Genomic DNA, 26,915 nt, shown 5'->3' with positions numbered 1-26,915 from the left:
CAATTTAATTTAATTTAATTTCAATTAATATACATTAACTTAATTTAATTTAATTTAGTTTTATTAAATTTTAAATTTTAGTTGTATTTAATTTTATTCTATTCAATTTAACTTAATTTAATTGAAATTAATTTAATTGAATTTTATTTAAATCCATTTTATTTTGTTTCATTTTATTTAATTTAGTTTAGTTTAATTTAATTAAATGTAATTTAATTTAACTTAATTTAATTAATTTTATTTTATTTTGTTTTATTTCATTTTATTTTATTTTATGTAGTGTTACCTTATTTGATTTAGTTTAGTTTAATTCAATTTAATTTAATTTAATTTTATTTGGTTTTATTTCATTTTATATAATTTTTTTTTTTTTATTTTAATTTGATTTTATTTTAATTAATTTTACTATATTTTATTTAGTTTTATCTTATTAAATTTAGTTTAATTTAATTTAAATTAACTTTATCTTGTTATCTTTATCTTATTCCAATTTATTTTATTTTATTTTATTTAGTTTTATCTTATTTAATTTAGTTTAGTTTAATTTAATTTAATTTAATTTTGTTTTATTCTATTTAATATAATTAAATTTTTTTATATTTTGTTTAGTTTTATCTTGTTTAATTTAGTTTAGTTTAATTTAATGTAATTTTATTTTCTTTTATTAATTAAATTTAATTAAATTTAAAATTTAATTTAATTAATTTAATTTAATTAATTTAATTTAATTTAATTTAATTTAATTTAATTTAATTTAATTTAATTAATTTAATTAATTTAATTTAAATTAATTTAATTTAATTTAATTTAATTTAATTTAATTTAATTTAATTTAATTTTATTTTATTTTATTTTATTTTATTTTATTTTATTTTATTTTATTTTATTTTATTTAATTTAATTTGAAATTAATTAATAATCGAAGAGTGGGCAAAAATAATTATTAATTATTACAAAAAAAAATGTACTTCTGCTCAAATTGTATTTTTGGCAATTGAGTACTGCATATATCATTTCCGTCCAGTAACGCCCAGTTAATGCCTCAGTTATAAGTGCCAGGAAGTAGTAGTAGGTAGTAGTAGGTGGCTAAGTAGGTGTTAAGAGTAAATTTAAAATGAGTTTCTAAGTGGGCGGATTTTTATTTTTAAGTGAACATGAATATTTTCTAGTTTATTTTGTATGCCAGAAATCGAGATATGCCATTTTATTTAAAAATAATATATATTGGATATTATCGATATAGTTTGCATAATTAAAGTTCATATTATATACATATATTTTATATTTAAATAATGTTAATTATAGTTGCTTTATTCTGTATAATAACATGATTAATACAATATATACGTATATCTAAGTACATATTTCTATTAGTTCGGACTTTATTTTCCGTCTGTCTTTCCTCAAAGCTGGTGTGTTGTCAAACTTTGAATAGTTTTGTTAGTTAGTCTGAATCATTAATTCAAATGTAGTAAACATAAGTTTTTGGAATGAGAAATAAATCTGTTTTTTTCTATTTTATTTTTTTTTGAAGCATGGAAAGCCACCGTGTAAGAATTAAATCCACTAAACCATCTCTTAAAAATTAATAGAGAAGATTCTCACAGCGTTGTGAAAACTTCATTCTAGGTAGACTTAGTACCTAGCGCGTTAGATTCATCTAAGCAGAAAGCAAGGGTGTGCATTAGAGAAACTGGGTTATAGAAAAGGAGGTGGGGTTAGAGAAGATGCGCGGGGGTGATGCGCGGGGATGAGGAAGAGCGAAATTTGGCACTTTATTTGTGTTACGCTCTCAGTTTGTACTTTACTTGTGTTTTACTTGAGTTTTACTCCGAGTAGCTCGTGGAATATACCTAATATCAATAATTAAATAGAACTCCTCGCTTTACTTACACATGTTCATTGAAGTTTAAGTAAATATACTAAAATGACCAAAAACTAAACCTAAACTGACAACGTGGAGAAAAGAAAATTAATTAACGATTGAATACGAATCTCTTAATTTCTCGCCAGACTTGCTCGTGTTTTTTCGTGTGCAATCGGATTTTTGTCGGCTTACATGTAAATTTCATTCTATTTTAAGGGATGAAAGCGAAAATATCGTTTAAATGCACGCATGATTTCATTTTGTGGTATATTAGCTGTTTTTTTTTCGCTGGGAAGTGTTTAAGATAAAGTCGACAGTGCATGATGTGGAATAGCAAGCGAGTTGTAGCACCAAGTATGATATGTAATACCCTCTTTGGGGGCAAGTTATGATTGCATGCACTTCACTCCATTTGTTGTTGCTTTCAATGCAAAGTGAAAGCACTGAAAGCAACAATAATTGCGGTGACGTGACTTCAATCGCAACATCACCCTAAGATGTATTTCTAAATTCAAATAGATAACCAAAGTATAACATTTTGTGACAATAAACGAGATAAAGACGAATTCATAAAGTGAGTTTAAGGCCATAGCTACTAATAAGTTCCAACTTTTTTTATCATGCTGGGAACTATGATCATATAAATGTATGTTGTTGAAGAGGGATTACTTTGAAGAGAATGGAATAAACATTTAAAATTATATGGTATATACTCATACATTTTTGAAAAATTGCAAACTCCTTGATACTTTTTGATTACATCTAGTTTATACATAGATGTTATCTTCTTTAATGTGGAATCTTCGAATAGTTGGCCATGCGCTTTCATCTCTGTATCGTCCATATATTTTCTTTAGTTGCTCCTAAAGAGAACGCAAAACAAACTATAATAAATACAGTATATAGTATATTTATATATTATAATATATAACACATACATAATATAATATATAATACGAATAAGAGCTGCTATAAATGTTCTGTTTAAGCTTATATTTCGTTACCCATTAAAGTTTGAGGACCTTTTAGTGTGGATGGCAGTAAGATTAATTTAAAATATTAGTTTCTGAGACAAGTATATTCCATATATATGAGGTTACTGGTGGGATATTTAACAGGTCATCTTGGACTGCGTTATCACTTTAACAATATGGGTCTGTCCGAAGAGATAGATTGTCGTCTCTGCTTAGAAGCAGCCTTGACCTGGCCCAGCCTTGATCCTGGCCCAGTCTTGATCTGGGACAGGAGGAGGTCATTGGGTGGAGAACTACTCTGCCCTTCTGACATTAGGAGGTCCTCAATGGCCGACATACTGGCTTTCATTCGGAGAGCGGAATGTGTTCTGCTCCGTTGGGGTCTGATCAATCTGGCCGCAGTGCTCCGCTCCGTTGTGAGCTACTATCTGGTTCATTCCTATTCCTATATCCCAATTTCAACCGAATTTCGTTCTATAGCAGATAGTTAAATTCTGAGTTAAAAACAAATACATTGAAAAATAAAAAGAGGTGAAGATGTTTTAAATGTTTTAATAAAAAAATTTTTCTGCTTTACGTATATCGAAATCCAATCTGACTAACACTAACTCCATTTTTGTCACTCCGCTTATATTTGAAGTACATGCATAGGACAATAACAAAAAGTTGTAGCTGAATTCGGAGTTCACAGGGCTGACTATATTAGGTGGAACCATGTGGCCATACTAATTTTGACGAGGAAGATGAGAATGACTAATGATAGCATATGTTTGAAACGTCTGTTTCAGGAAATTTTTGCTCTGAAGTAATACACATCTGTCGAATGAGCTAAAATTTTTAAAGTATATATTCAAAGTAATTCCAGAATAACAAAAACTCAACGTGCATTGGACATTACTTGGAATAGATTGGGAATTGGACATTCATTTTCGGTCAATTAAATTATAAATAATCTAGGTCCACTTCCGAAATGTATGTGTGTGAAGTTTTATTTGAATAGGTTAAAAAATAGGAGAGTAGCCAGTACTAAAACAGATAGATGAATAGGACTAAATGAACTTTTTATACTTTTTTGTATAAAGATTATAAAAGTCATTATTTTAATATTACCACTCCTACTCCTTTTCATATTTTTCTAATGTCATGAGTCAAAGGAAAATATTTTGCAGGTCTTTAATATGTGCACACCCAAAGGATAAGTAATTTTTTTCCCCAACCCTGAATCCAGACCTACTTTCGACTGCACCCAGACGTATTACTTCTTGTCCAATTTTTTGCTCCTTTTAAGTAAAGGGAGAAACAATGCGTGTTTCATAAAATACATAGAGGATATTCAAACCAATAGGTGTTCTTGGAAAATGCACTTACAATAGTTAAAAAGGAAGTTATCCCTTTGTAGCACGTTTCAATACTAAAAATATTTCTTTGAGTATTAAGCACACAAAACTGAAATAATTTGCCTATCTCTCTTGCAACTAATAGGAACATTTTTTCCTGTAGACAGCTGGTGGATGGCTTTGTTATGTGCCAGCTACGTTCGGACACTCCTTCACTGAGTCATTCAGGAGGTAAAACACATGACTGCTCTACATAAAGTGATTACGAATATTGCATTGTGAAGTATTTTCAAACCTTTTCCACGCAGTTTTATAATTTTTTTCAGATGGATGGGGATTGCATACGCAAAGCTAATTGACATCGCTACACTTACTTTGACTTAAAGCTTTTAGTTTAATGGCTTGCTGCGTTCCTCAAGGGACGCCAGCATGTAATCAAAATATCTATTTGAACTGTTTTTTTCGTTTTCAAAAAACGTTAAAAGAAAATGTTCGAGCTATGGAATAATTTTTTGGGGTTAAAATATTTTGAGGATAGTCAGTAATGTCACTAATGTGTTCTCCAACTTGGTAGAAGATTGACTTTTAATTTCTAGCATTTACCTTAATTACTGGAAAACTATCTTTTATCGAAAGAAAGATAGATGAATGGATGTGAAATGCTGAACAAAAATTAAAATGTGAAAATCTAAGAAATGAAACTTCCTTAGCGGTAATCAAATAACTTATGACAGTTGGTATCAATAATTGAATATGTTGGTTAAAAAGAATAATGTTTTTTTTAGTGAGAATGACAGTGAGCATTTTCCATTTATCCGTTTTTTAAACCACATTAGCTATTTCTTGGCAAGAACCATTATTGCTTTATTACAGAATTTTGATGTTTGTTAATTTTTTCAAAGAATAAGACAAACGATCAACGACAAGCTTCTATCAATACGCAACATAGTGAACCCTTTAATCCTGCGAACGAGGCTGCTTAAAACTCTATAACAGCAAATATTGAGTATTCACGGAAGAACATAAAGAAAGCCATAACTGATACATGTAAAGAAAGACTGTTCACTGAACACCTTAACAAAGCTTCCTTTTTTGATCTTTTTTTTTATTAGGTAAATAATCTCGTTATGTTGCTACTTAACATTTTTTATAATAGCTTTTCCAAACATATTCACATAAACACAAAACCACACATACATATGTTAGTTACACCCAACATTACTTATAATTAATAAAAGAGAAAACACATTCCTCTTAAAATATACTAAGGTTCAGAATAAAAACTGCACCGCGCTGCTTACAAAGCATGCAAATGAAATACATTCACATTGGGACTATGTTCAGTATTGAATAAACAAAAAACATACAAAAAAATATAAAAATAAAAGGGAAAAGAAGCCCCGCAAAATATGTACGTAAAATAATCATAACTCTTAAATTAATGCATGCAAGCGGTTCAATAAAAAAAGTGAACATCCAATGTTCAAGAGAAAGAGAAAGAAAAAAGAAATGACTGAGCGAAAATCGCTTTACATTTTATTAGAGGTTTAGTAGACTAAACTGAACCCCAAGTTCATACAAAACGTGCAAATACAATCAAAGTTACGGTTGCCGTTTTATATGGGCAAATGGTTCAGTAAAAAAACTGAACCACGCATAGTAAATACAAAGTAAAAGAGTAAATGAATGCATGAGAGTTTCTTACTCTTATGTAGAGGTTGGAAATAAACCAAAAACAAAGTCAATATTGCAATTTTATACTAGCAAATGTTAAAATTAAAGAATTTTGAAGTGAAAAATAATATTTAGAAATGGATAAATGTGTGATTAAAGATTTGATTCAAATATCATTTTTTAAACGATCTTCTGAAAAAAAGGTTTTAATTCGTTTTCCTACAGCTATTTACCATAAAAACCAGTGGATCACAGGCTGCGAACATTTAAATAAATTGTTTTGTTGGTCTTGTATGCTATTTGCTTGTGGAAAGGACAAAACTTAGGAGTAGGGGGAATACGTTATAGTCGGAACTCTATTTTGATCAAATTGTGAACACCTTGCCAAAAAGCTGACGATTCGCTACTGAATACAATACATTTTACAACAATTTTAATTGTTCTAAATCGATATTTAAAAGTGTGATTATTTTAATAATCTGTAAAATTTTGTATATATGAAATGCGAATAATGCCAATTCATAATTTAAATTTAATCCCATGTATAAAGTTGTTCACATCACATTTTTGGAATTCGATTTCAACAATTTATTTAGAAGTATGATTATCTCAATTTGGAATACATAGTGAAAAGTTTACACTAGTATACTGTTCAATTTATCTATCCGTCTCGTACTCATATTGTCAAAAAACGCGTTAGTGCACATGTTTTTCGAATGAAAGAAGAGAAGGGATCAAAAAACTAGATTGCACCTGGGACAAGATGAAGCAATAATCAACATATACGATTTCGATATTTTACCCAGACCCTGTAATCAGATACTCCTGATAAAATTTAATCTAATCTAACCTATTAGAATATTTGTTTCAGAAGTTGCACAGAAGATTTCAAGGTTCGCGGTGTCTCTGACTATCATACTAAATTGAAACAGAAGTTAAATTAGTTTATAAACGGTTGCTAGTGCTATTAAGCGTACTCACAATTCGACTATAACTAAGACTTAATCACATATAAGCATTAAATAATAATATTTAAGATAAGTTAGAGCCATGCCCACTCTCCATACAAATAATAGTTTTTTTTTTAAATTGTTGCTTATATTTTTGATTTAATCCGGAATTCATATCAAAGGAAGAGTAAAATAGAAATAGATTTAAGAGTTCTCTAAATTTGAAGATACAAATAACATACCTGTGGGAATAGTTATTGATAAGTCTAGTTGATCCATTAGAATCGTGAGCACATGTAAGAGTTGCATATGCAGCTTTAAATCAAAAAGTATAAATATGCAATTTAATCAAAATGATTTGATTTTTTATTTAAAATACTCTCATAACTCACATATTAGAAATATATAAGTGATATATTGCTGCGTATGTGAGAACCCCGAATGAAAATTTTTTGTGCACGCATATCGATATTGGCAAAATGAAGATAACACAGCCTAAAATTTTACACTCAAACTGAAAATTGAGAGCAAAAATATAATATTAAAATTTTTTCTGTGTAAATATAAACATTTGTTTTCGTCTCAACAGATAAGTGTCCATGAAGTCTTACAAAATCGTGCACCAATGACCTAAAACTGAATATTGTATAAAAGCGTATGAAAAATCCAACGAAAAACAGTCGAGAAGTGCAATCATCAACTAAAATTGATAAATTCTGAATTAAAAATCGTGTACCTGTAAAATAAAAAGAGATAAATATGCTCTATGCGAGACTATTTTTGCTATGTTGTCTGCCATTTGTGGTATCGACATTGACCGTGGTAAAATCACATGAGGATCTCGAAAACGTTGCAAGTACTGAAGACAAACAACTGCGTCATCACCATCCAAATCATTTCGAAAATATAGATTTTTTGCACGAAAATGTGGATTTTAGCTTAGAAGAACCACAACAAATATCAGCTGATAAGGCGTCGAAAATAAATTGGTTGCCCGTTTGGGAGGAAATTGAAATTATAGGGGCTAATGACATACGCCAAGCAGATAGTCTACATACGGAACCACGCTCGAAGCTTAAGACAGCAGTAGAATATACGCCAGATGTGACAGTGGAGAAAGTGGTACATGTACACCATGTACCCGTTGAAATACCGGTACATGCAAATATTTTGGTACAGCAACCTAAACAAGCTAAAGTGGCAGGTAGATCAATGAAGTGGATACTCTTATAAGAAATTTCAATTTATTTATTACGCAATTTTTTTTTGCAGATGAAAATTGTGATGCACCTAATGGACAGGGATTAAAGAATCTACTTAAACAAGCGAAGACATTGATTCCATTCGAACGCATCAGGGCCTTGGTCGCAAATGCTACGGCAAATGACAATGAAGTTCGAGCAGTTAAGAATTTACTTTCTACTAATAAATTTCGTGCTCTCGCAGCTTCACTTCAACAGACAAATGAAGTGAGCGCACTGCGTGATTACTTTTGTAAGGTGCTACACATGGACCTGAGGTATTACCTGAATTTTGTACGTTCGTTGGTCGATTTCAGTGCCGTTAATCAGTTGAACAGTAATAGCACCAGTGATACATTTAGAGGACGTAGAGGTATACGTGGTCTTATACTTGATATATACGATTTATTACCACAACAGCAGTTGATTGATCTCTATGAGAATCTCTTCAATAACGATGAATATCTGGTATTTGCTGTGCGCCGTCTGAATTCTAAAGAATTCCGCCAGTTAGTTAAGAATTTTAAAACTACCAGACAACTGCATGATATGATTACGTTGCTTGAAAATGTGGGCGTACCAATAATGGATGTAAGAGATTTGGTAAATGCTGCTTTGGGTTGGCAAGGTAATGAACCTGGCCGGCCAAACTATAAACTAAAAATTTGATAATCTATTATATATTTGATAAAAAAATATATATTGTGTACATAATACATTAAAAATAATACAACACAAGTATTTAATTACAGAGGTACGTTTCCTCTGGCTTAGACCAGTTAACTTACTTGAGATTCAAGTAATTCAAACAATCTTAAGTAAGCTAACTGTCTGACGAATCCAAGTGTAGTTAGTTAAGTTTCTGGAAGAGTATAACAGTCTCCTCTATAGCACTCATGTAAATTCAGTTGTAGAATATAGTATCTACCGTAATTAATTATCTTGTGTTGTTACTTTAACTATTTTAATTATAATAACATAAAGTAATTAATTTTGGTGTTATTCTTATAAGTGATAACCCAGTGTAAAAATCAAAAAGAAAATACTTTATTTACTATGTACACATTTATTTACTCTCAGTATTCAATATTCATTTGTAAACTTCATTAATATTAAATATAAAATTGAAAATATGTATTCTAAAAATAGTTTGTTTAATTTTAAGATAACATATGACCATCAATATGTCCTTAGAGCTGCATTGTATAATTTTTACTATATTATAAGTATATTAGTTGTTTATATGTACTATATGTAAGTTTTAACAAGAAAGTACCGGGAATCAGTCGATAATATACAATATATGTATTATTCATTAAAATTTATGCTATCGCCTTCCGAAATAATACACTTACTCCATTAGTCCAATCATAAAAACATTTTTTAAACGAATTTTTTGAAATCTATTTCTGCACTCCCCACGAATTCTTTTTTATATCATCTGTCTCGACTGAAAACATGTGTCTCGAAGTAAGAATTGAAGGCGGTTGGAGCCATATCATGAAAGTACGGTGGCTGTTCTATAAGATTTGTTAAGTTTTTGGCTAGAAATACATTCATAATGATAAATACATGATACGTTATCTTATAGTTTGGTTTTTTCAGAAAGTTCAGCTCTTTCTGATCTGAGTAGATAAACAATTGATTATTCACTAGATCAATGATTTTAAGTACTTACAAAAATAGTGGATCAGTGGCTTGGAAACGTAGTACTTTGTATAATGTTGTTGAAATCAAATACATTTTGAATTCGCTCTATAATCACGCTCTATTGGAAGCAAGAAATATTTCAAAATGATTCGATAATGGGCGTCACTAGCGATGACATTTGCAGCTTCTTCTGGTAGCTTGAAAATGCTACCAGTTCATAAACTGAACCAAAGATCACTTTCATTATTTAATTTTCAGAATATAGCATATCTGTTCATTGATAAGGTTATTAATGCAGAAGCTGAACATGGAAGCCCCGATATAGACAATGATCCTGTAAGAATAATGATCTTTACACTTAATTTTTCACTATTTCGAATATTAGTAACTAAGTGGTTGTGAATAACGTCAAATTGACGAATGCAGTGTAAGTGTAACTTAGTAAGTAAATTTTAAAGAGTTTTCGTACTTTTTAATTTACTTAATTTAATTTTACTAAATTAAAATTTACTTAATTTTATGTGTGATATATTATTAAGTTAAGTTTATTTAAAATAACAGAAGCTCTCTTAAAACTTTTAAAGGACTTTCTGACACATAAAAGCTTTTTCGCATGCAATAAATAACTTATGCCAGTGGAAATGACATTATCTTAAAGTTACTTAAGTAACTTTCAAAGTAAGCAGTGGAAAGATGCCGTACGAAGAGCTTTCATATAAATGAGATCATTATAAATAAATCAACTATTTAAGGCGAAAATTATATTTGTGATATGGTTTATATGTTAAATATAACAAACAAGCTACTTCACTTGCATAAATCAGCTTTTACCAATTGAAACGACCACATCTTTATTTCGTTAACATTAGAAACATGGTATTAGAGATAAATTTCCTCTATTGCCATACATTACTCGGGCGTAGGTCTTTGCATAATAATTTTCCCAAACAATTATGTACAAATATGTTAACAAAAGATAACAATAAGAGAGATCACATTTACTACTTTATTGTAAAAAATTAGATCAAGATCCCATCAAACAGGAAAATCAATGAAAATCGTGGTATTAAAATAATACCAAGAATAATTTAATAACCTCTTCACAATGGACAATGGCGTCACTCATAGCTTCCGCTAACCTTATGTCAAGTTCAATTATTCTCATGGTGTACTTTTGCCGTTTTCGGTTGGTAAATCTGGATTCAATCTAGATTTACTCTTGATCTATCAAATTTTATTGTCCAATCGAGCTTTTTTAGAGTAATGTAACATTTTTGTAGAGGTGTTGGTAGACATTTACATATTTCACAAATGCATATATCGAATCAAAACACAGTTTCTCTGTCAAATCATATAAAACAACTGTTAATTTCAGGGTAATCTTGTTACTCTGGCAAAATATTTAGAGTATCATAAATGAATCTCGAGTGTTATACATTTTACCACAGTTTAATCAATCGAATATAAAATTGCACTAAAATTGCATTAAAAGAGCATCTCGATTAAAAAATTACTCTAGATTTAGGAATCGAAAACAGCATTGGTTTTTATTAATGATTAATGGAGGTTCTGGCGATCGAGTCCGGGCATAAGAACAATGATCTCACTTTAAACAGGATTTTTAACAATTTTATTAGCCATATACTAACAATATCACGTCCTGAACATCCAACGATGGATCAAATACTTTCAATCTCTGATTTTAAAACAGAAATTTATCAATGTTACTATGATATATATTAAATTTCTTTGTGTGGGGAATTTCTATTAACAATATTCCATTAAAGTACAATATGTAATAACCGATGAGATGCTGAAGTAATACATTGACGTTGGGTGTTGAAAGAAACTCATACAAGGTCAAAAAGTTCAAAGACGTATGAAGCAAACGTTGATTGCATTTCCAATGACTTCTATATTTTCTGTTGCCTCAAAGCTATCTGTAAAGCTATGTGTAAAGTCTAGGTAGCAAAACTAAGTAGGTGGGCTATGGGGTACTAGTCTGTACAAGTCGCTTCTGTTCAGGGTCACATACGTTGAACTCATGTAACAGGCGTACAGTTAGCACCTTTGCAAGCTAAAACAACAGGCACGCATGTCAATCAAACATTGCGTAAACAAATTGGAGCGCACGAGTTTGTTACATAAAGAAAAAATTCAAAAAAAATATGTTCTTATGTTAAATATTTTTTTTATTGTGTAAATAAGTGTTCCATATACGCTCACAATTCAGTTTGTTGTGTAAAATTTGTTTAGCATAGAAAAGGTTTTTCTCAGAAGTGCTGTAATGTTGTCATGTCGGTACTAGAAACCCGAAAAGAAAACATTTGAGCTTTACATTTGCATCAGATTTTCATAGTTCATTATCAGATCAAAGCTTACATATACACATATTCTGAGACGATGTACTTAGTATCTTCGTTAGGGGGAATTTCGTTACTTCATAGAAAAAGAGTACGAAACAAGATTCGCTACAACAAATAGTGACACTAAAATCAAAACATACAATACATGTAACATTAATATATATTAATATATATTATTTTCTTTTACTTAATATATTTAATTATATATTTTTTCAATGTATGTGCTTATGAGTACATAAAATAGAGTTTATGTGCCGCGCATTCAAGAAGTCTACATATTCTTTAAATTTGCTCTATTCAGGCTGCCAAGAGTTTATTAGGCAAGATCTTATCGATTAAACAGAAATGCTTTTAAAAATTGTGCAACTTCTTAGCACTTAAAGAAGAATCAATTTCAAATCGTCTATTTGCAGATCAAAGGTAAGCCAGATCACTTATGTATTTGTAATGCAATCTCAGAACTTATGAAGAGCACTTCTTAAAATAGAATATTAGAAACAACAAGTTGAAAATTATTACAAATAATGAGTTTGTAATAAAGATAAATTATTAGGTCATTGCTTTAATCGGCTGAAAACAACTACTAAATACATTAACATACGAATATATTGAGTAACTAGTAAACAATGCCTTCATAGTCTTCACATTTACAAAGATATGTTACAAATAATATAGGAACTTTAGTTATAATACCGTGTTTAGTGTAGCTGACGTACACTGCAGCCCAATTAAACTGATAGCTACCTAAAACTGTTATAAGAAGTTACAATACTGGGTCCACAACTGTTTTTCTTTACAAGTGTGCGCAGGGATTTACGTCTCAGTTTTCTGAAAATGTCTTAACGAAGTTTAAAGGTATGGTAACCCTATATTTGATGGGAGAATCAACAGTGGCTATTATTAAAGCCCTCTAACACTTAACTATATATAAATAAATCGTTCGTAACTTTAACTATAATATTTAAACCGGGAACCACGAGTGACACTCAAGCACCCAAAAATTTCAATGTGAACAATTCTTACATTTCTCGAACCATGTTCTGTTTGAACAAAAGTGGTGATGGTGCAAAATGCTATCTCTGGTAACGATTGAGAAAAATTATATATGCGACAAAGCTGTAGCTTTTCAAATAATAAAATGATTTATTTACTTAATAGAGAAGAGTGCAAGAGAGAGAGAGAGAGAGAGAGAGATATAGATATAGATATAGATAAGTTGCTAGTAGAAGCTCGTCGTGTAGAAATACCGAAAATGTAATCATTTGATTAAGCACAGACGTTTAGATCAGAGATTGGATTTAAGAACGAGTTGGGAACTTGTCACCACATCACTGCATCCTTTAAGGATTATTGTGACACACCGAGAAGCAGTTAGGTCCATAAGCGAGAAGCAGTTAAAAACGCCATTATGTCCTTTGGAGAGATGCTACCTAATTCCGTTATAAGTGGATAGGCAGTTGATAAGTAAAGAAGTCTATTGGCTCAGTTAGACGGTAGGTGACGTAAGAATTCAATTCGAAGCGAAATTCAAAACCAATCAAACCTGCGTATTTGAGAGGAACACAATATACAAAAATGGTGTACTTTGTCGCTTTGAATTAATTTCTAGGTATTATCACAGAAGTTTATGACCATTTGAATGGTTGTGACAGTTAACGGTCGCATTACATTGCAAGGAAGCGATAGACAGATTAATCTATGGTCATGAATCGTGTGGATTTTTGGCATAAGGACATAGAGGAAAATGAAAACATTGACGATGTGGCTAAAATTGGTACCAACTTTCACAAAAAAAAAAAAAACAAAAAGCGAGGTAGTTAAGCGGTTATACATATAGATAAGTAAATAAATACGTGTTAAAGAAAAATTAAAGACAAGTGGATATAATTATGTACAATCACACATTCAATAAAAAACACATAAAATTTGTGTTGTTGGTTAATGGCAAGAGCTATAGATTGTTAGGCAGTGTTTTAACCCTTTAGTGTCTATCTGAAACACAATAAATAAACAATAAATTATTAGTAATGATAACTACTAAAAGTGCAAAAAGTTTTGTGTTTCTCTAGAAAATTTTGAACTTAATAAGCAATGATATGTTAAAGGTGCAAAGAATTGTATGTTTCTCTGGAAAATGTGGAGGATCTTGCTGGATAAACCAACTAACTCCAAATGGGAATGATAAATGATAAAAAAGCAAGGAACTGTATGTTGCCATGAAAAATATCGAAGATCTGCTCCGCACAAGTGATTAAACTAAACAGCAGTGACAAGTGCAAGAAATGGTGTATTTCTCTAGAAAATCTGGAAGATCTTCTTTGAATAAGTGAATAGACTGAGAATGATAAGCAGTGCTTAAAACTGGGAGTGCAAGAAACTTTGTGTTTCTTTGAAAATTCTAGAAAGACTGCTCTACTTTTGATTGCATCTCTTGTAAACCCAACTAAAATTGTTCAAAATTAATACTTTACAGTGGCGAAAGTTTGTCCCTGTCACTGGAGTGGGCAAACTTCGAAAAAGTTCGCTATTGACGTACACATCTTAATTAATACGTAGCTTTATTAACTATCTACGAAAGCTCTTACCTGGTATTGCTGAGGATCTATTAGGTTTACGCATGGTGTCAACTAACCAATCTTATCTACTTAATTGCCTTCTTACCTGTAGTTCACAAAAACTTAATTTATGAAATGTAAATACGAACTTTTATGTGCATACATTTAACTATAATTAGTACGGAGTGTAAAGATAATCTATTTCTGACAACATACTGACAAATGTTTCACACATTATTCCTATTACTAGAAGTTTATATATTTTTATTTTAATTGTGAACTTCTAAGAAGTCGAATATAATAATCGATTTGTCAGCATGCGACAAGACAAAACATAGCAACATAAGTATGTCAACAACAAAATAAAGCAACAATGTTGGTGATAAACACCAACATAATCATGATGTCATGATTGCGATCACGATCAGAACATATTTGATCTACTCAAAGTGTAATAGATATTGTTGCTGTGTCTTGACAAGGTCTGTGGCGGGCGCGTTAACGAAAAGAACTTCATATTTTCGACAACTTATAAAGAGGCAACATAGTGGCAGCGTTAGTCTTAAAATGATATCTGCTTAAAATTGAACATAACATATTAAGCTGATTTAACATATGCTCATATGTGTATATTTAATACTTGCATTTGTTTAACAAACGCAAACGCAAACGCACACGCTCACGCATCATTTTTATATATAAAAGTTTGTTTGAAATTAATTTTCGCGCCCATGCAATCCCGTCAAAATAAATAAACATTAAGCCTTCAACATAAATAATTTTATGTGCACAGAAATGTGGGCACAAACAAATCTACACAACGCACACACAACCGTACACAATGCATACACAACCGTACACAATGCATACACAACCGTACACAACGCATACACAACCGTACACGAATGTAAACACATGACACACACGAAAATACTCAAATTTGATAAAAAGTGTATATAAACAACAAAAGCAACAACAACAACACAACACGATTGCAAGGCGATTGAATGAATGAAATGTTAAGAAGTTGCGGCAAGAGCAAGAGTGTAAACAACAGATGGTTTGAATTGAAGCGATGGAGTTGAGCTGATCATGTTTTGTTGGTGTTATTCTGTTTCAGCTGCGAAGTCACACATAATAGCGATAAAGAAGTCTTCAAACAGATTGATGAATGACCGAAAGGGCTTACATAAAAAACTTCTTTATCGTTAAAAATGTGTATGGTGAAAATATAATAAATTAAATAAATAATTTTTTCAATACATTTGGCAACAGTTAATTGTTAAGTTAACATGACAATGTAAATAACAGAAGCAACATCGTTTTTGGCAACATGGAATTACACGCTTACAATTTGATCTACAAAGTGCAGTTTGCACTGATTGTTAAGTTGATAAGTTAAGTGTGTTAAGTTAAATGCAAATATGCATAAGTGATAAACTGCAGATATGTTTTAAATATGAACAGTGAAATATATATGTAAATATATATGTCTTTGTGGAAGCTTAAAGTATTGAAAGTACCACCCACACAATTGAGTGAAAATTTAGGTTAGTTAGGTTAGATTTGGTTTGGTTATACCAGTGATCCTAAGGATCTACTAAGGCCTATTCACCGATTCTGTTACAGTATAAGAACTCAGAGGTTCAAAAGCCTCAGAGAATAAAGCCCGTAGCATAATCAATTGATGCCGTGCATGCGATGGGAAGTAACAAAGCAGATGTAAGGCACCTCCATCTTCCTTCACGCAACTGTGATATTAACGGTTAAATGACAGGTTTAATCATTCCTCACGGCTATGATCTACAAACAAACTTTAAATAATTTTTATTAATTTTACAAGTTCGTTGTACGCTACTGTTGTGTAAGCAGTACATGCAATATCTACCATATAAAGTAATAATCCAAGTGTTATAAAAAGCACTTATAGACCTCGTTTCTCAAGAGTGTCGCACAGTATGATGTAAGGTACGTTGATTTACTGGCTGAGCGAATCTCTAGAGGTATTGTCAGTGAAAGATTGTTTTTTTCAGCGTTTTTTAACGAAAATTACTAAAAGTGATTACTCTTTATCTAGAAATCAGGGTCAATCAAAATAATGGATAACAACGCGTTAGCGAATACCCTATATAAAAGTGGTATTTTTGCAGACACTTCACAGCAACTATTGTTGCTTTCAATGGAGAATGAATTGCATTGCAATTGTAGTGACGTAACTGCAATCAAAACATGCCCCTAAGACTTCTTACTGTAAGACGTCTTAAGTTTGCCAAGCGAAAAGCGTCATGGTTAATGAAAATTGTCACAGAAGCGGCATTAACTCAAAAATATTACAAATCTTATTACAAAAAAAACTGTAGTAAAATTGTGCGAATAACTCTCGGGGAACAGAAAAAGAATTTAAAATATTGGAACTTCTACGGTAATCACTTCCTTTACGCAATTCACACTGCTGTTTTGCCAGATGTTCGGATGATTAGCATTTTATCACTTCACTGATTACCATATTTTAAGTAAAGATTCTTCGTCAATTATTGCGGATTCAACCTAATATGTTACATGATCGCGTACATGATCTTTTTAACAGTATGTGAAAATATAAAACTCTTTTTATCTATATGTGAAAGAATGACGTAATACTCACAGCTCCATCAAGGTATGATCAAATTTCTTTGAACCTTTTAATACTGTGCGAGGCTTTAGATAATACTGGACTCACACGACAGTTTTGTTTGTACTTTTAGCTGTCATTTGTTGTTGCTTTTAATGCAGAATGAAAATTTTTTTACAGCGAAAATCACAAAAAAAAACTTTACTATAAATCCTGTGTAAGATGATGTTCTATTATGTTTTTATGTTGAAGCTATTTGAGTCAGTGCATTTGAGCACTTTTACTCTTTATTAACTCGAGGTATCTTCAAAATCTCTCATTACGCCTTGACTGGATTATTGTTTATCACTTCTTCAGACTAAACAATAATTGACCTCAGATCTGCATACTTCCCCGAGGAGCCTGTAATCATTCTGAGATTCGATAACGCGGTGTTGGTAAGTCTGTCAGTTTCGCAAATAATTTCAGGGCTTCTATCATGTGATGTCTTCAATTTTGTGATGGAAATGATCAGGAATGGTGTTGGAGATTTTAATAAGGCGTGATAGTCTAACAACTTGTAAGAGCATAAATATCGTTGGAATGTTAGATAAAACTTAAAAAAAAATTGGAGCCTGAAAGGTAATGTATGTAATTTATTCTTATCTTAATTTTGTATAGCATCCATGAAGGTAAATTATTTAAATAAATATTGCATAAACAGTTTAAAATTATAATTTTGCCATTAATAAAATTATAAAATATACTTCACAAACAAATAACACAAAAACAAATTAACAAATAATTAAATTAAATAAAAGTTGCAAATCTTTAATTAATTTTTATGATTACTTAATAAACCCATATACAATAATTGACGCCACTTGGTAAATTGAATTGTGTATCTCAATGGGGGTGTCGAATTTATCAGATATCCGGTGTTAAATAAATATATAATAAATAATAATTTTGTATCTACAAAATTCAAATGCTAATTCAGGCCTGTTTGCTTCACCATGAGGACTTCGAGCAGATAAGAAATATTATTTGCATAGCTTCTCATGTGTAACTGGAAATGAGAACTGAAACCATAGATTTCTTTGATTTATTGACATATGTATATTTTTTAACGTTCGGTCTAGAAGGCATTATGCTTCTTATGAAAGAATTTCTTTGTGCACAAAAATATTTTTTTTTTATGTTTCAAAAAACATTTTGATTTTATCCGTTACATAAATTTTTAATTCAAGTAGCGATTATGATCAATGACTTAACGAATGTATTATTTATTTAATTATGTTTGTTTATTTCCCTATCTATTATCTCCATGTACTCCAATAATAATACATCAATAATTTTACTTGTTGATATACTCAACACTTGCGGGAACTAAAGCAGTTAATTTTTGCAAATGCAATGTCTGTTTGTAGTCTTCTAATCTTACATTATATATAATTACATATATAATTATTCAATATTAATATAAATTTCATGCTTACTTAAATGTACTTATATGTTTATTATTTATTATAATTGATCATTACAATTATCATTAACTCACTAGTATACAAGTGTTATGAATCAGTAGGTCTGTAACCATTCAGATATTAATGGGACTTAAACAACGTACACTCTACTCGACTGTGAGTGGTTTAATTTGGGTATGGAATGGAAACGTTCCTTGTTTCATAAAACTTATATATTATTTTAAGAAGATATCTGTGGTCAGCTTGTAGTAAAATAAGAAAAGTTTAAGTACTTAACTAGTATACATCAGGAATTTATTGATTCCTGGCTAATCTATTGATAGTTGCAATTCGATTTGTGTTTTTTTTGCAGATAATCCAGTTATTCACCGTATATGTTTATAGTATAGATCATTTGGCAACATAACTATCATATATCGACATCTTCGAATTTGAACCTACAAGTCCAACAGAACTTTTTTTAAAATGCTCTACCAAGCCAACCTTTTATCTGTGGCTAAATGATTAAAACAATTATGTTGGTTCTACAAGACAATAACAATATTGTATATATTTGGTGTTGTTACCGTGTGCCACCTTCAGAAAAGGATTATAATTGTTTTAGCTGGATTTATAGAAAGCCGTAGAATCAGAAACCCGTTTAGAATCATGACATGGCGTTTGTGATGCCATTTGCATAATCAATGATTATCTTATACATGTTATTAAAATATACCTACAGATTATAAGAAGAATCGGCTGTAATAATAGGGACTGGTAGCTACTTTGTGGACACTATTTAGTGCCATTCATTATCATTTATTGAATAGTAGTGCCTAAGTTTACTGTAATATGTTGTAGCATAAATATTGTCTTAATCCAATATAGATAGTGTTGGTCCTTCATAAAGGAAAACTACCACTCACTCGATTGATTTAAAGCTAACATTGTCAAAGACAACTACGTGTGCAGCTTTTCCTATAATTCCCATTATTGTCGAATAGCCTTTAATATTATTTAACTTTTATGATAGGCAAATTATTATATTTGTTGTGCAAAGCTGATAGTAAGTCTTTTAATATAATACCTTCTGGATACCTTGTAGATATCAATTATTCCATTAATTCAAAAAAGAGTAAAATAAAAAAGGGATAATAAAAATAAAAATAACAGGAAGGTTTTTGAATAATTTTAACTAAATCTTTTCGCTACATTATTCTGCGGGCCTATTTGTCGATTTAATTAGTTCAAAACTGAGTCTATTATTGATGGCTGGGTTTCGTGCAAAATACCTTATTCAGATATTTGAAGTTATTAACAAACTTAATTCAATAATGATATTTATTTCGAAAGTTTCGAAAGCTCTGCAGAGATCCTGAAAATAAAAACAGAAAAGTTTAGATATTCATAGACCGAAAAAACTGCATGCCGCGGACACGGCTGTGTTTGCCTTACAATTGAAATTGAATATTTGTTACACTTACACTCAAATTGAATAGATAAAAATGCATAATACTTGTCGTTTGTCTCCACAATTACAATTTATACGAATTCGTATTGACGCACAAAGGTTCAAAGCACTCCAGCCAATCTTCGCTGGCACCGGTACGTGGGTCAATGTAATAAAAACAAATGCCTGAACGCCTGAACGCTTAGAGCTGGTGCTCGTGTAAATGTACATGTGTACTTTCAATTACCGGCGGGGTTAAGCGATATTTGCGTCAAGCCCGACCGCAAAATGAAATTGCACCATAAACAATCGCTCGTCGTTAGGCGGGTTGTGAGTAAATAAAAGCGAATGTGAACGCAACTCCGAATTTCGCTTCGCGTACGCCTGCGCACATTTTTCTCAATTAAACTTACTTGAATCGGAATTGTTGCCGGGGCTTCGCCTGATTAGTCTGTTGCGCTGTTGCGGGCACTGGGTTAAGTGCGATTTCTTTGGTACGAAATGACAATTGAGTTTCATTGTTTGGTGCTGATATCATTATTATTAGCACTATTAGTTGTGCTAAAGTCACAAAGATACTTTGGTTGATGCCAGTCGCAGTTGCTGAGACATTTAGCGACTTGGCATATTCCCATTTTCAATTCATTAATATGAATTTAAATATTTTTTATACATTTATATTTCATAGAAAAATTATAAATTTTTGCTTGCTAAGGTGGGCAAAAAATTTTTCCAATTATTTATTTATTAATACTTTTATCAATAAATCTTAAGTGATAAATGATTTTGACCGAATTTTTTGATTCGCGTACTTAATTTGGCAAAATTGTTAATTGCAACAATTGAAGTGATAAATTTGTTAAAGTTTATGGTGTAATGTTACCAAAAAAAAAACAAAAACTAATTCAAAACGAACCTAAAATGACATCACGTAATAGTAATATCAAATGGCAGGTTTATTTAATTAGAAGCATTTCTCATTTATGAATAAAATTATTAATTCACTTGAATTTAAAAATCCCTCATTGATTTCGTCAAGGACAATATTTTTTTCCATCGTCCGAACCGAAATTTTTTGTTAAAATGAAGAGAAATAAATATTTTACTATGACTGAATTGAATTGATTTTATTTTTAACAATTTATGTCGAAGTAATTTTTTTTTTAAATTATAATAATAATTTAATAATCTAATCTAATCTAATCTAATCTAATCTAATCTAATCTAATCTAATCTAATCTAATCTAATCTAATCTAATCTAATCTAATCTAATCTAATCTAATCAAATCTAATCAAATCTAATCAAATCTAATTAATCTAATCTAATCTAATCTAATCAAATCTAATCTAATCTAATCTAATCTAATCTAATCTAATCTAATCTAATCAAATCTAATCTAATCTAATCTAATCTAATCAAATCTAATCTAATCTAATCTAATCTAATCTAATCTAATCTAATCTAATCTAATCTAATCTAATCTAATCTAATCTAATCTAATCTAATCTAATCTAATCTAATCTAATCTAATCTAATCTAATCTAATCTAATCTAATTATCTAATTATCTAATCTAATCTAATCTAATCTAATCTAATCTAATCTAATCTAATCTAATCTAATCTAATCTAATCTAATCTAATCTAATCTAATCTAATCTAATCGACTTTGCTTAAAGCAGATGAGACTTTCAGTCAAATTCTCTGTCTGTCTAGCCTTAGTCTGGGCCTGCAAGAAGTCACTGGGCAACTACTTTCCCCTTCCGACATCAGCTTTCATTCGAAGAGTGCAATGTCTTCTGTTCGGTTAGGGTCTGTAGCAGTACAAAATATAAACTGTGGTCGCAGTGCTCCGTTAGGAGACGGTACCCTCTTAATTTCTACTCTTTTCTATCCTATAATTGTTTTGTATCCTAAAATGAAGGAAATAATTGTAAACAATATTTTTATATTGTTCTTTTCTGATTAAAAGAAAAATATATAGCAAGTGATATTATATGATGATCGAATAAAAATTAGAGGACTTTATAAAACTGCAGTTGTGTAAACCCGCAGGAGAAAGACCTTATAATACATTTTTTTTGTGAATGTCCGATTTTGGCGTCCAGAAGATATAGGTTCTTAGGAAAATACTTCTTTGATAGTTTATCAGACTTTTCATCGGCATAGTAAAGTCGAATAAGATCACTCAGGTACCATATTCACTAGATCTGACGCCGTGCGACTTTTTCCTGTTCCCGGAACTCCAATTGCCCCTTCGTGGTAAGCGTTTTGAGTCGATTGAATCGTACGGGGTCTACGAAAAGTGTATGGAAGATTGAGTTCAGCTTTGGCATATGTGTATCGCTTCAGACAGAGCATATTTTGAAGGAGATAAAATAAATTTGGAATAAAATTTCAATTTGTGTGTTTTATTTACAAAATCCGAGTACTTTTTGAGCAGAACGTATTTGAGTTCTTTTTCCATTAACTCAAAATGATGTGCTATGAAATGAATTTGATTTCGTGATCATATTTTGATATTTTTTTATTAAAATAAACTTTTATTTCTTTGTATACTTATATAAAGATATATATAAAATGTATACATTCTTCAAAAACAGATAAATCGTTTAGCGTATTTTGTCAGGCAGCATTCATAAATGTTGATAGTTTTTGAACTCTGCAGCATGTTGACAAGAATGCGGCGACATGTTGCTACAAACCAACGCAGCTGTGTGAAAAATTTTCTCTCTGTATTTTTTATTATAAAACGGAACATGTTTAGTTTGAACCTTTTTTGTGTAATAAAAATTTCATAGGCATGTAACAACTAATGCCTCTACAAACCGAATAGTATTGAATTTTAACAATTAAAATAAATATATAATTAATTAATTAAATTATTCTACAGCTGTTTTATGATTGTGTTCCAATATGTAACACAGCAAGTGAATTTATTAATGAACTTTTACAGAAATTTAACTAAACTCTAAGTTCAAACATACAAGTCAAGTACGGTTTTGGGTCAGTTGGCTAATAAACACTAACTCTGAGCTTCAAATTTGGGAGGGTAGAGTTCAACCCTTGGTACTTTTAGCCTCAAAAAATTATTTACGAATAATTAAATATGAGAAATAATTAAAACACCACTGCTGTATGGTCAGCCATAATTCAATTAATTAAAAAAATAATTAAAAATTTTTGTTGTGATTCTCACTGTCCGATAAAAACCTATCTGTTGAACACAATAGTTTATATTATATTAAGAATTTACTTTTTTTCGTTAAAACGGACGTTAAAAATCAATCTAATAAACAAAATATATTAGCCTTCTTCACTAAAATAAAAATCTTAAGTTTCATGCAGAGTTATCCATTTCGTGGTTCACAAATTCAATCCAAATAGATAAACTTCTGACTAAGATTTAATTTATTTTCCAATATATCCCTCAGATCTTACTATTACGTGTAAAATTCAACAATAGCCATCTCAAAGATAATGATTGCTTCACAACTCTTCGTTAAGATCGAATGAAATATATTCACTCCATTTACTTTATTTACGTGTTTCCGTATGTATTCAAGATGTCACAGTCATATAAAACAATAAAAATATCACCTCTACTGCTAGGTTGACTCGTTGTCTAATTTATCTTTATTCTCTTATTTAAATTTCAACATATGTATATTATATATGCAGTTCCTTTACTAGCACTTTTTAATAAAAATTCATCGTGTTTTTGAATTTCAGGAACGGCATAGTTCTTTAACTATGCATAGTTCATATCTAGAAAGACATTTCATTTATACATTTTGATATATTTGACTGATGAGTTTAAGTTAAGTCTCGATTAGCCAAGGTATACACAATAATGTAAACGTCAAAATAATATTTTTATGTTACATACACGTACATATGTTTGTGAGAGCGATACTTCTCAATTAGTTGATCCGCTTCGGCACGATTAAATCCAATGATTGTTTATACTAGACATAGTATATACCAGATTATGTCATCTAATTTTTATACTTAGACTACATATCCTTTTACTGCGTTTTTAACACATAATTTACTTGGAGTTCCTCTTCCAGTAAGTTAATGTTATAATAAGTTATTATTGGATAATTATTGATATTAAAAATATTTTATTTGAGTCTATCAATAAAAATTTGCTTCTTCTATATGTATATATATATATACATATATATGTATATTTAAGGTTCAGTTAAATTTTTTACTTTTAAATATTTTGATATAGTGAGCTTTGAAAATTCAAAAAAATCAATATCCCAAACACATTTCTATTGTATTTTATATTTATTTTTTGCTTTCTACATAATGTTTCAAAATTAATAGTGTAAAAGTACAAAATTGTGAACGTTACTTAAAATATATACACAACGAGCTGTGTGGACACTACAAGCTAATGAATAATAATGTCTATGGACATTATGGTAAGCTCTGTTCTAATGTATAGCGTATATTAATTGATGAGTTCTTTTACTTCTAGTATTATTCAATGTTCAATGACTAAACTAAATCCATCTAAGTTACCTGACTTGTCGAATTACCACTTCTGAAGAAGCCGGAAATTAGTCTGTTTCTCTAACCACTCCGCCTGAATTTTATTATCAGAGAGGATTACATGGGTTACATGTTAGGTGAGATGAATTCTTGTTATCCATCTTAAGAGAAATAGTTCTCATAACAACAAATCCAAAAGAACGTATTCAACTTTCATCTAAATTTCAATTGTAGTAGCGTTAAGTGTGTTTTTAGATGGCGTTTAATTGTATTATACGTAGTGCCCATCTAATACACTCTAACTCAATTAAAAATTATAGTACACTTTTTCAACAAAAACTCCAAAGTTATATTCACTCGAAGATCGCAAGAAACTGAGTAACTAACTAAACTCAGCATTTTCAAGATTTTTAATCATTTTCATTAAGGTTATTTCAATATTATAAAAGCAATATTTTTGGATACCATTCCCTTTAGATTAATTGAGATTTTAAGGATTTATTCATTTAAAAAATCATTGCATATTTGGAATTTGATTTTTACATAAATAAGCTAGAAAATATTTACATAACATTTATAGTTATAGGAATCTTAACAAATTTATAATATATTTAACATTCTAAAACTACATTAAAAAATTACAATATAACAAAATTACATCCATAATAATTGCTATATCGGTACATATCACACAAATTGTAACACATCACCCATATGTACCCCCACATATTCGTATATACCAATATTTTAAGAACATACTCTATTACTTAACTCTCTTTCCAGAGTCGCCTCACTCGAATGGAGATAATGGAGACATCTAAAGCAAATCGAAGTGATATAAATTCTAATGCTATACCTAAATAGAAAAATATTTTACTAGACTTGGACTCATAATCATATTGGATTTGATAAAAAAAAAACAAAAAATAAACACTCATATTTAAACGATGATGTTAAAAGGAACTATCCGCGCTGCACAGAAATGACGAGCTTAACCGTTACAAGGTTTACGTTAATAAAATTCTCAAGTGAACTGTGAGCTGTGAACTGGCGAAATAAATGACTTCTTCATGACATTATGGTAATTGCTTCTAACTTATCGTAGGTAATTCCTGACAAAATGATCAGGATAAAAATGATAAAATGGTGTTTATTGTATTATATAGTTGTTCTTATATCAGATATTTTATTATTTTGAATTAAATATGTTTTTCAGTTTTGTGAGTTATTATCAAAATCCATATGGTTTATTTAATTGACGAACATTAAAGGATCTTACATGGAAGCTTATAACAGCCGATATCGATAATTCCAGATGATGGTAAGTTGAAGTTTTGAAGTTTTGATTTTCTTTTATTTCCAAATATAATGGTTTGGATATTTTCAAAACAGAATCGAACGTGTGACCGACCACCCACGCGTTTGGACTAATATCTATGTATGATCAAACTTACCCTGATGAATCCTTATTAATCAACGGAGCATTTTGACTAGGTAAGAAGTAAGAAGTTCTACGTATTGAATGTATTCTAATTTTAAATGTAGAAATTAGAAAATATATCTAACTAGTTTTCGTATGTTTATTTGCAGACCACAAATCACAAATAACAAATCTCGAACACGAATTGCAAATATAATTTTTGAGGAGGAAACAATTAAATATAAAATTTTTGAAGTTTTTGATATTTAAAACAATTTTATCTTATATATAAAACGGGAAAAATTAAACGTGCACTTTTGGTTTAATTAAACAAATGTAAGTACTTCGTTTCCATAAGAAAAGGTTTAACCAGTATTGTTCGTTGTTATAAGATAATTACGTACCTCGCCATCTGTTTCGATCTCTGTAAATCAGATGATTTAGAGATGAAGTTCTTGTACTCGTCCTCATATTCGTCTTCATATAAATTTTGATTTTAATATTTCAATAAATTTTGAATAAGTCACGTCACACATTTATTAAGCAATTAGAGCGATGTCTTTATAAAATAGACCTCTCTTTATAGTGGAGTTCAAAGCAAGTCGCTTTCACATAATGGGATTTTTAGTACCACATCCATTCATGAAATATATATATATTTACATTACCATTTGTTCGTTTCTGAATTTAAATACTCGCAAATTATCTAAAAAGACTTGGACTTTTTATAATTGTCTTATTATAGCAATATAAACATATTTTAAAAATCGAATAATGTTCAATTGAATTGAGCAACTAAAACCGATGATTATAAATAGAGAGAAGTTTAGTTTAAACAACGCATAACATGATAAGAAAGATACATATTT

The 26,915-nt window shown here is 30.1% G+C and overlaps 1 protein-coding gene and 1 long non-coding RNA gene across 5 annotated transcripts; both read left to right on the top strand.

Moving 5' to 3' along the window:
* Positions 1 to 7,408: 7,408 nt before the first annotated feature.
* On the top strand, positions 7,409 to 9,037 carry LOC119661940. The gene is made up of 2 exons (XM_038071458.1): positions 7,409 to 8,006; positions 8,075 to 9,037. Exons 1-2 carry the CDS (start codon positions 7,562 to 7,564, stop codon positions 8,710 to 8,712), a joined length of 1,083 nt encoding a protein of 360 aa, XP_037927386.1. The 5' UTR covers positions 7,409 to 7,561; the 3' UTR covers positions 8,713 to 9,037.
* Positions 9,038 to 24,438: 15,401 nt separating this feature from the next.
* On the top strand, positions 24,439 to 26,386 carry LOC119662695. 4 transcript variants are annotated; one of them, XR_005250867.1, is made up of 6 exons: positions 24,439 to 24,556; positions 24,613 to 24,763; positions 25,410 to 25,707; positions 25,843 to 25,947; positions 26,019 to 26,120; positions 26,217 to 26,386. It is a non-coding gene; the product is annotated as an uncharacterized LOC119662695 (long non-coding RNA). The 4 variants fall into 4 exon arrangements; XR_005250869.1 differs by having other exon boundaries at positions 25,410 to 25,727; XR_005250866.1 differs by having other exon boundaries at positions 25,410 to 25,731.
* Positions 26,387 to 26,915: the final 529 nt, after the last annotated feature.

The sequence above is a fragment of the Teleopsis dalmanni genome, chromosome X (assembly GCF_002237135.1).
Source record: "Teleopsis dalmanni isolate 2A chromosome X, ASM223713v2, whole genome shotgun sequence".
NCBI lineage: Eukaryota > Metazoa > Arthropoda > Insecta > Diptera > Diopsidae > Teleopsis > Teleopsis dalmanni.
Note: the sequence above shows the minus strand (reverse complement) of the source record. Positions and strands in the feature narration are given on the sequence as shown.

Bases quoted from the DNA above. Each gene is read 5' to 3' on its own strand.
- LOC119661940 (XM_038071458.1), top strand. From the start codon at position 7,562: ATGCTCTATGCGAGACTATTTTTGCTATGTTGTCTGCCATTTGTGGTA. The intron at 8,007-8,074 runs GTAGATCAATGA...TTTTTTTTGCAG, and splicing joins TAAACAAGCTAAAGTGGCAG to ATGAAAATTGTGATGCACCT.